Raw genomic sequence first — 10,295 nt, forward strand, 5'->3', positions numbered from 1 at the left:
AATCAGATTTTGTTTAAATATTTTCACTTTGCGTTAGTACGTTTTTTTTTTGCGCACCGCTCGCAATCAACCGCTCGATTTGACTTCTATGAAAAAATGTCCCTCTCGCTATGTTTAGCAAGCTTAAGCGCCGTAAGTGCTGCCAATTCAAATCGAATGGCTCGCTAAGGACCATATGTTGCGCTCTTGGCAACCTGATCGGGCTATGTTTACTTCCGTTAAAATAAAAGATTAACCTTCTTTAGTAATATAAGTAACGATTCAGGTATTTATTGAAATGTAAAATTTTGTGGACTGTATTTATACAAAAAAATAAGTCTGTTGTTTTGCTCACCCGCAGGTGCCCGAAAGTGCCGAATTCGTGTTTCTGTTGTTGTTTGGGTTCGCAGGGCATTGAAAATGCTCATTTAATCAATTTTATTTGTTTAAACTAATAAAGTTAGTTCGCGCTGCCATTCGTAATACTATGTCCCCACGAGCACTGCCAGTTCTCTTCTGAATTACTTTGGTGAATTACCCTGTTTACGTGACTCATTCCTAACTCGATTTGACAGTTCGTTGTGTTTTTCCTTCCACCTTTCTTTGTTTTGGTTTTTTCAATTTTCTCCTGCTCTGACTTGCGAACTTAGTATAATTCACACTCCACTTACCCTTCGAATTACGTAATTCGCCGTTCTTAATTTCGAGAGCGAATTACCTCAATTGAGGGCAATTCAGATCCAATTACCATGCGAATTACGAACAAGTCGCTACCGTCTCTAATTTTAATCGAAAATTTACCGAAACTTGTTCACAAATCAAAACTGTCACTTTCTCTGAGTACTAAAAGTGAAGTTAATAAATGTGTACATTAGGGTGCTTATCGAAAGTACTTTTTTTGGAAATTTCAAGACCCTCTCCCTAATTTTATTCGTATTTATGATAAATATTATTGCCTATTTTTATACATTTTTTAAAGATCACTTAGAGGTCGCGACCTGTCGATTTAAGTCAGAAAATACGATTTTGTAGATTTATGAGTTTTTGAAAGACAATTTTTGATTTGATTTCAAAGGTAAAATATGATCTGAGAAGAGGATATATAGGCCTCTAAAATGGTATATAACAGTCTATAGTCGGATTTACCTTGTTGGGATTTTTTATAGGGTAAATAAAAAAGAAACATATAGTATCTCTTAATTTTTTAAATTTTGACCATCGATTATTTCTACAATTTCAAAATATGTTGGACTACCCAAAATTAAATCTATTTTTAAATAAACTGATAGCTCATTTAGTGCAATCGCATAATAATTGTCGAATTTAGCCGACTTCTCTTAAATAAGGCCTTGAATTTATGTGTATATATGTACCGGAATTCCAGATTTTTGAGCAGTGTGGCTAAGGAATTCATCAATCTTTAGGAAACAAGTGGATTTTCAAGGAATTTCAGGAAAAAGGGGGCGGCACCGCCCACTTATATCATATATGTGTATCTCAAAAACTACTTAACCGATCTCAACCAAATTTGGTGAACACATTGCGCTTAGGCTTCTTTAGCGCCATATTGAAAATCGGACAAAAACCACGGGCTCTACCAACGTAAATTTAATTTCAAAAAACTCAGAGCTAGCTATATGTTAGGAGGAGTTGGTTTTTTCGTTTTCAAGCATATTGAAGACGTAACTTAAGGAGGCTAAGCATAATGTGTATACCAAATTTGGTTGAGATCGGTCAAGTAGTTTTTGAGTTTTCTTGAAAACCCATTTTTTTGCTGAAGAGCGATTGTATATATCAATTTTTAATAAATATTGATGAAATCCTTAGTCACACTGCTCAAAAAATCTGAAATTCCGGTACATACACACCAAGCCGTATTTAGGAAAAGTCGCCTAAATTCGACAATTTTTATGCGATTGCAATTAATGAGGTATCAGTTTAGTTGAAAAAAGATTTAATTTTATATAGTACTCCAGATTTTGAAATTGTAGAATTTATCGATGGTCAAAATTAAAAAAAATACGAGAAATATGGGTCTTTTTTTAATATAACTGATAAAAAATCCCAACAAGCCTAGCCCGACAATAGATTGTTATATACCATTTTAAAGGCCTATATATCCCCTCCTTAGATCATATTCGATATTTGAAATCGAATCAAAAATAGTCATAATAGTAATTCGACAGGTTGCGACCTCTAAATGACCTTTACAAAATGTATTAAAAGAGGCAATAATATTTCTCATAAAAACGAATAAAATAAGGGGGTAGGGTCTTGAAATTTCTAAAAGAAAGCATTTTCGATTGGCACCCTAGTGTACATTACTAATTTAGTACAGAAATTTATAAATTTTCGGCAATAACTCACATTTTGCATCAATGTTGTAGTGAAGCAAACCAAACCCAAGAACAGAGACAGTGAACTGTCAAATCGACTTAAGGATGTGCCCGTAGGAATGGTTACCCCATCGTAATTGGGGGAGTAAACAAAGTAATTCACGGTGCCGTGGGAAAGCCGTATATATTAGTCGTTAACATATAATTTTTTCAAAAATAAAAATTGCAAAGTTTCAACATAACATATAATTTTTTCAAAAATAAAAATCGCAAAATTTCAAGCATCTTCAATGATAAAATATTAAAAAGACATTTTCAATACCTACCCATCTCTTATGCACCAAAAAATTCAATCTGTTTTAACTCTACAAAACTTTCTCTTTTATTTGATACCCATACTGGTTTTCTAAGAACATTGCACTTAATTTTTAAATCATTTTTTGAGTTACTCATATCATTAAAATTTCAATGTCCTTTTAAAAACTCCTGACGTAAGGGAGAAAAACTAAAAACGTAAGTTTACTATATTGGGCCCTTGGTTTCGCGAATATATTCATTTGTGAGTAAAATTGCCTGTCGCACGGTGTTATATGTATAACGAGCAATACACTAAAAAAAATATTAAATACTAAATAAACAAAAGAAATATAGTCAAAACTTGTCAACAAAAGGCGTTTCTATTATTGCCACAAATTGCAAATTACAAATCCCTATAATCCCGGGATTCTGGGCTAAAAATCCTGGGATTTTCGGGACTTAAAAAAGACCGGAATTAACATTCCTAGTATGTACATATCGTCGTTTAAAGTACAAAACCGCATATCGTCATTCTGCAAAACCGCGTAGCTGAAATTTGCTGCCAAAAACTGGATTTGCTCTAACACAAGCTCTTGGCTCAATCCTTATCCATTCGTCCTGAAATATACTAGCCAGAAATGCGATTGCTTTATAAAAAAGATAACCATTTGGAAATAGTAAGGGTTTTTACTCTCTAGAAAATAATTTATGCAACCTCACATACGTGGTTTTGCATTTTGTTTTGTATGTATGTATAATATATTTACCACAGATGCTCAACAAACTACAGTGACGAGCAAAACTGTAACATGGTGTAACATTTTTTATTTCAGTCGCCGCTATATTTCCAAGTTTTACCGACATTCATACTCTTCTTGTATATTCTTATTGGTGCACCTGTACTTCCTCTCCCATAACGATTTAAAGTCAATCCAACAACAGTAATAAAACAAGGATTTGGCATCCCTAATGTGTATCTCTGTAAAAATTCTGGAGGTATAGCCTCCCATATATCCTTGGTTTGCTTTCACAGCTCATGTACTCCATTGGACGGACTTGGATACTTAGTAAGCTGTGCTTTTTGTTGATTTCGCAAACTCTCCATGAGATTAATGTCCGCGTATTGTGGAGGTCATTTCAAATGAGCAAATTTTTGCTTTTGTATCCAGTCTTTGCGAACATGTACTATGTGTATTGGGTGATTTTTCGGCAGAAACTCTAATTTTTTAGACTAATGCGTACTAACGGCCAACAACATTTTTAAAATACAACCCAAAACTATTATTGACCGACCACTGTGATTCACAGTTCGCCTTACATGATGCGCTTAGGCTTAATTTGGCTCTTTGATCCAATACCATGCCCGCCCATCTGATTGAAAGCGATTAATTAAGTCTTGTCAAAAATGTGATTTTTTATTGCATTCTGAAATGCCTAACATATCCCAGTAGGCAACGGTCCGGTTTTCGTGCCATACAGCAAAATGCTACCACCCTCGCACATGTGTTTTGATCAAAATTGTCTTTTTCTTCTTTTATGCTGCTTTTGCGCTCAATTTGGCAATTATTCGCCTCGCTGTCTACTGATTTACATTCAATTTTAATACCTTAAGCGCTTCTGTAATAGTGGCTGCAGCGCTACGTGCTACTAGGTTCATAAGATATCGGACCGTAATATTTTTTACAGACTTTTTTGTCCTAAGCAACACTTTAGGCTATATTTTTTCTCAGTCTTAGCATTTTCATGTGGCAAACTCCACAATTTTATGCCACTTTTCCTGTGGTCCCGCCTTTCCGCAGTAAATCTATTATTTAAATTTATTTTTCCTGATTAACCATATTATTTACTCAACAATTTTTATAATGAGCTCGAGGCCATTTTTTTTTAAATGAAAATTTATTGTGGAAAAGCAACAATAATTTGAAAAAATGGTAGAAGTGATAGCTATTTCGGAAATCACCACATTTCCTCATCAGACTTCTTTCAGTAGGATTCGAACCGACGATCCCACTGACTCAGCTTATTTACTGGTGATAACTTCTTGAATAAATTACAATACAAAAAAAAGGCATCTGACTTCCAACTAAGTAAAAGATAACTGTAAAATGCAAAACTGAGAGTGAGTGCAAAACTGTAACATTTGTCTTAATTTACATTTTTGTTTGCAATTTTTTTATTGTTGTTGGATTGACTTCAAATCGTTATGAGAGAGGGAGTAGGGGTGTACCAATAAGAATATACAACAAAAGTATGAATGTCGTTAGAACTTGGAAAGATAGCGGTGGCTGAAATAAAAAGTGTTACACCATGTTACAGTTTTGCTCGTCACTGTATATGAATCGATTTCGTTTTCTAACTTATCAAAATAACTTCGTTACGTTTCAGAGCTAAATTAAGAAAACAAAACTCAAACGTTAGCGTTGAAACGAAATAAATTACCAATCGTTAACATTGAAACAAAATAAATCAACGAAAAGTTGTTTTTGCATGCCATTGCCTCTTTGTTAACACCTAGCACCTAAATGCATGCTACAGCTTCAGCCGTAACGATTGAATTTCTTTTCACTAAAACCCAAAATAGAATTATTTTGATAATTGAAGCGATTCATTTTTTTTCGGTAAACGCTAGAATTAATTAATCGATTCAAAACTTTGAGATATTTATGCCTTATTTTATTTATCTATGTATTTCTAGAGCGGTAGCGGCTTATTTGCGAGCTTTAAGTTTATCACCAAATAATGCGGTTGTTCATGGAAATTTAGCATGCGTCTATTATGAGCAAGGGCTGATTGATTTGGCTATTGACACCTATAGGCGTGCGATAGAGCTGCAGCCTAACTTCCCAGATGCTTATTGCAATTTAGCCAATGCACTTAAAGAAAAGGGACAGGTAATTTTTGTCAATATGAAATATCATAAATATTCCATTAACACACTGGTCAACAAAATTTTGAGGCTTAGGTTTTAAGACCTGATTCCTAGTGATGTGATGAATTTTCGGTACCCACTACTTTAAAAAAATGTTGGTACCCAATACTTCCTTTTCGGTACCCGATTTGGAAAAAAATTATTTCATTGCTATTTACATGCCATCGCCTTAAAAACAAAAAGTACAAATAATACAGTGCTTTTTCAAAAGATGAGCAAGCACAGGTCCTATATACATTAGGGTGATTCAGATTTTTTTTTTCTTCGGAACCATGCTCAAAAGTTTTGTTTAGACGCCAAAATAAGTCTCAGAAAATGTGCGCCCTTAATATTAATATTAAAAATGTCAACTCACTTTTCGATTCCCCATAGAATAACACAGGAAAAATAGTTTTTTTTTTTAATTCTTGAAAAACTTTTGTTCGAGTTAACTTATCGAAAAATAATTTCAGACCTTTTTTGTAGAGCGTTCAATTCTCTCAAAAAGACTCCAAGATCTTTACAGTACAACGTATCATTCGTTAAATATAAAAATCAGAAGTGAAAAAAAACATTTTTTCTGTGTTATTCTTTTGGGAAATCGAAAAGTGCGATGCGGGCATTCTCAATATTAATATTTTTTGAGACTTATTTTGGCATCTAAACGAAAAACGAAAGGAAAAAATATTGTTTTTTTCTGAATCACCCTAATATACATACATACATAAAGCGGAGATATTAACCCTGCCAGCATTCCCACGACAGCCGGTTCTACGTACCGGAATGACTCGGGTTTTACCCGACCAAGTGCTGTTGTTTCGGCGATCTAACCCCGTTTAGGGCGGTGAAATCCATCAAACGTTGCTCGATCCTAGGGCTACACCTTCTCAGCACCCTTCTGCTCAGGGCTGGCATAGAGTCAAACCCAGGGCCAGAAATCTACACCTGCTGCGTATGCCAGAGACGAATGCATACAAACTCCACCTCGGTCAGGTGCAATGCCTGTGACGGGTGGAGTCACCTCCGTAACTGCTCGGACAACAGACACACAAACAAACACAATAGCACCCACACACCGCCGCCGGCAACTCCTAGTCCCTCCGACAATCTGCTCTGTTTGTCAGTCCAGAATATACCGTAACGTGACATCAGTCAAGTGCAACTCTTGCCTCGGCTGGTGCCACTTTAGGGCATGCTCATGACTTCGCAACACACGAGATTGGACGGGTGACTATGTGGGCCCCTGCTGTGCTGCCGCGTCGCATCCATCCCCCGCGACGCCGCCAACCACCACCACAAGGCAGCACCCCCTTTTGCAGCACGTACATCAGGGGGCCGGCAGGCAACACACCTCTTTAACACCACACATCACAATCGGTCTCCCAAGGCACATAAACGTGCTACAATTTAACTGTAACGGACTCCAGAGCAAGATCGAAGAGATAACTGTCTTCATGGGAAGGCATGGAATATTAATAGCTGCGGTCCAAGAGACGAAGTTGCACGGCAATTCAACCCTGTTGAGTTGCGCCGGATACAACGTGCACCGTCGAGATCGCGAGCGAGATAACGGTGGAGGTTTAGCGTTCATCACGCATCACACCGTACAGTATCGTCTCATTGAAGCAGACATCGACCGCAGGGATACCATCCTAGAATGTCAGGGTATTGCTATCCGGTCAGGCGATGTTGAGCTCGAAATATTTAACGTATACATACCCCCTGTCACCAGCTGCCCGGAAGGATATCACCCTGAAATAGGTGCGCTACTCAGAGGTGAAAACCGTATGGTAGTTGGTGACTTTAACGCGCACCACGATCTCTGGAATTCATCTGGCTGAGCAGATAGACGATTCGACATTCTGCACAATGAACGACGACGCACCCACCAGGATTATGGACAGCTGCTGCAGCTCGCCAGATCTAACAATTGTCAGCGCTGGTCTGATAAACAGCGTATAATGGCGACCTATGCTGACTCTAGCATCAGACCACCTGCCCATAGTCATCTCGATTGATAAACCTGCCGACTTTGCTTTCGTGGATCACCGGACTTATGTCAACTTTTCCAAAGCTGACTGGAAAGGCTTCACGGATGTTACTGAGGGCGCCTTCACTGCACTACCTATACCAACCGACGTTCATGTAGGTGAACGTAAGTTCCGCAGGGTTGTCACCGCTGCTGCAGCTCGCTTCATCCCAGCAGGATGTATTAAGGATCCACGTCCGAATTTTCCTGCCGAAGCGGCTGTTTTAGCTGATGAGCGCGACAACCTTCGTCAGGTCGATCCCGGAAATCCCCGTATTAGGGACCTCAATTTGGAGATTCGGCAACTTGTGAACGTACATAAGCGGAAGAAATGGGAAGAGCATTTGAAGACCTGCAACTTCGCCTCTGGTGTGAGCAAGCTTTGGTCAACCGTGAGGTCGTTGTCCAACCCGACGAATCGCGACGACAGAGTCGAGATAGACTTCGGTGACCACGCTTCGTCGGGCCCGGAGAGATGCGCGAGCTATTTTAGCCGGCAGTTCATTCTGCATCCTCCGGTGGATAAAGCCAAACGTCGAGTGACCAGAAGGCTGCACAAAATGCAAAAACCCAGTGCGCCTCTTTTTTTTCACCAGCGGTGAGGTAAGGGTAGCCATCGGGAAGGCGAAAGCCTCCAAAGCCATTGGACCCGACGGAATATGCATGTTGATGCCGAAAAATTTGGGTCCTGCGGGAGAAGCGTACCTACCGGAGGTCCTCAACCTGTCTATGGCCGCTCTCATCATTCCAGACATCTGGAAAATGGGAAGAGTGGTCCCACTGCTCAAACCGGGGAAACCAGCCAACAAAGGAGAGTCTTATCGCCCGATAACTCTCCTTTCCCCGGTAGTGAAGACACTCGAGGCCCTGCTGCTCCCTTACTTCACGAACTACCTGACCCCAGCGAAGCATCAACATGGGCTCCGTAAAGTGCATAGTACAACAACAGCACTTAACGCCACAAACACTCAGATAACACAGAGAACTATTCTAGTAGCGTTGGACCTGTCCAAGGCGTTCGACACTGTCAGTCATTCAACGCTACTAGAAGATATAGAGGCCTCCTCACTCTCACAGGGACTCAAACGGTGGTCGGCGAATTTTCAGAGACAAAACTAGCAAGCCACGTAAAATTAAACAGGGGGTACCACACGGTGGTGTCCCGTCCATGCTACTGTTTAATTATTACATATCAAAGCTTCGTCAGCCACCAGAGGGTGTTAATATAGTCTCGTATGCTGACGATTGTTCGATCATGGCGTCTGGGAATGGAATTGATGACTTGTGCTCAAAAGTTAACGGTTACCTCTCCGAACTTTCTCGCTTCTTCACTGCAAGTAGCTTTGCCCTATCCCCTGCGAAATCCTCGGCAACCCTTTTCACCACCTGGACGAAGGAGGTCAGACTGCCACTGGGTATTCACGTCGATGGCGTAACAATACCGACGGTGAATAACCCGAAAATCCTCGGAGTTACCTTCGACAGTCTGCTCTCCTTCTCGGCGCATACAACCGCAATTGTCAACAAAGTACAGAGCCGCAACAATGTCCTCAAGTCGCTGGCCGGCAGCACTTGGGGCAAAGATAAAGAAACGTTGTTGGCAACATACAAGGCAATTGGCCCGCCGGTTCTAAACTACGCAGCGCCCGTATGGTCGCCGGGGACTAGCAGGACGCAGTGGATGAAGCTACAGACCTGCCAAAACACGGCATTACGAACTGCGACAGGATGCCTCCTGATGACGCCACAACACCACCTTCATGACGAGGCCCAGATGCTCCCAGTAAAGGAGCATAACATAATGCTCTGCAAGCGGTTCTTCGCTGGGAGCCACAGACGTGGCCATCCCAGCGGGCAACGGTAGAGATCTCGCCACGGCACGTCAGGAGGCATCTTTACGAACTGACAGACGAAGTCCAGAGGTATATCAAACAACCTCTAGACCCGTCAACTTACCGACGGGCCCTGAACGGCATTCACAGGGAATCAGTCTCAAGTTATGTAGACTCCCGCCCTGTGAATGCCTAGGCACACAAGCACCGGACGTGGACGGGACAGAAGTTGATCTGCCTCGGGAGACCCGCACTACAATAGCCCAACTTCGTTCTGGCTATTGCATCAGGCTCAACAGCTACCTAAGCAGAATCAAGGAGGATGTGCCCAACCAATGCCCGGCATGTGGAGAGTTGCCACATGACTCCCGGTACCTCTTCACATGCCCTGAGAACCCTACTCAGCTAACGCCCCTGTCCCTATGGACAGCCCCTTTGGAAGTAGCACACTTCCTGGGCCTCCCCCTAGCTGAAATAGACGACAACGTTGATGGATGAACCGTCCCGAACGGGGCTTAGTAGCCGCTACAACAACAACCCTGCGAGCAACTGGAATGTATTGCATGCGCTCCACGTTTTTCATTTTCAATTTCATAGATTGTTTATAATGACTTTTGCTAAAATTTCAAAATCCAAAGTTATCAAAACAAATTCTATGGGACTGAGAAGTATTATTTTCTACTTTTTAGTCCATTTATAAAAGCGTTGTATTTTAAAAAGTTTTTTTTATATTATTTATTTTGAAGTCAGTTAATAACAAAAACACAGCACAGCCATATCACAGCACTTATTAATCAGCGGCCACACAGCTGATTTCACTAACCCTAGGATTATTGACAAGGAAAAGAGAGAAATTACGAGATACACAAGAATATTACAAATAAATAAAATAAAAATAAAAACTATTTTTAATA

At 40.2% G+C, this 10,295-nt stretch overlaps 1 protein-coding gene across 1 annotated transcript in view; it reads left to right on the forward strand.

Moving 5' to 3' along the window:
- Nucleotides 1-5,596, forward strand: part of LOC118743558 (UDP-N-acetylglucosamine--peptide N-acetylglucosaminyltransferase 110 kDa subunit-like) — a 73,424-nt gene extending 67,828 nt beyond the window's left edge. Inside the window, exon 3 of the mRNA XM_036476323.1 lies at nucleotides 5,308-5,596. Within this exon, the coding sequence (XP_036332216.1) occupies nucleotides 5,308-5,581 (274 nt within the window). The 3' untranslated portion in view covers nucleotides 5,582-5,596. The remainder of the gene's footprint in view (nucleotides 1-5,307) is intronic.
- The last annotated feature ends 4,699 nt before the right edge of the window (nucleotides 5,597-10,295 follow it).

Source organism: Rhagoletis pomonella, unplaced genomic scaffold (assembly GCF_013731165.1).
Source record: "Rhagoletis pomonella isolate Grant_MI unplaced genomic scaffold, Rhpom_1.0 Rhpom_scaffold_00007, whole genome shotgun sequence".
NCBI lineage: Eukaryota > Metazoa > Arthropoda > Insecta > Diptera > Tephritidae > Rhagoletis > Rhagoletis pomonella.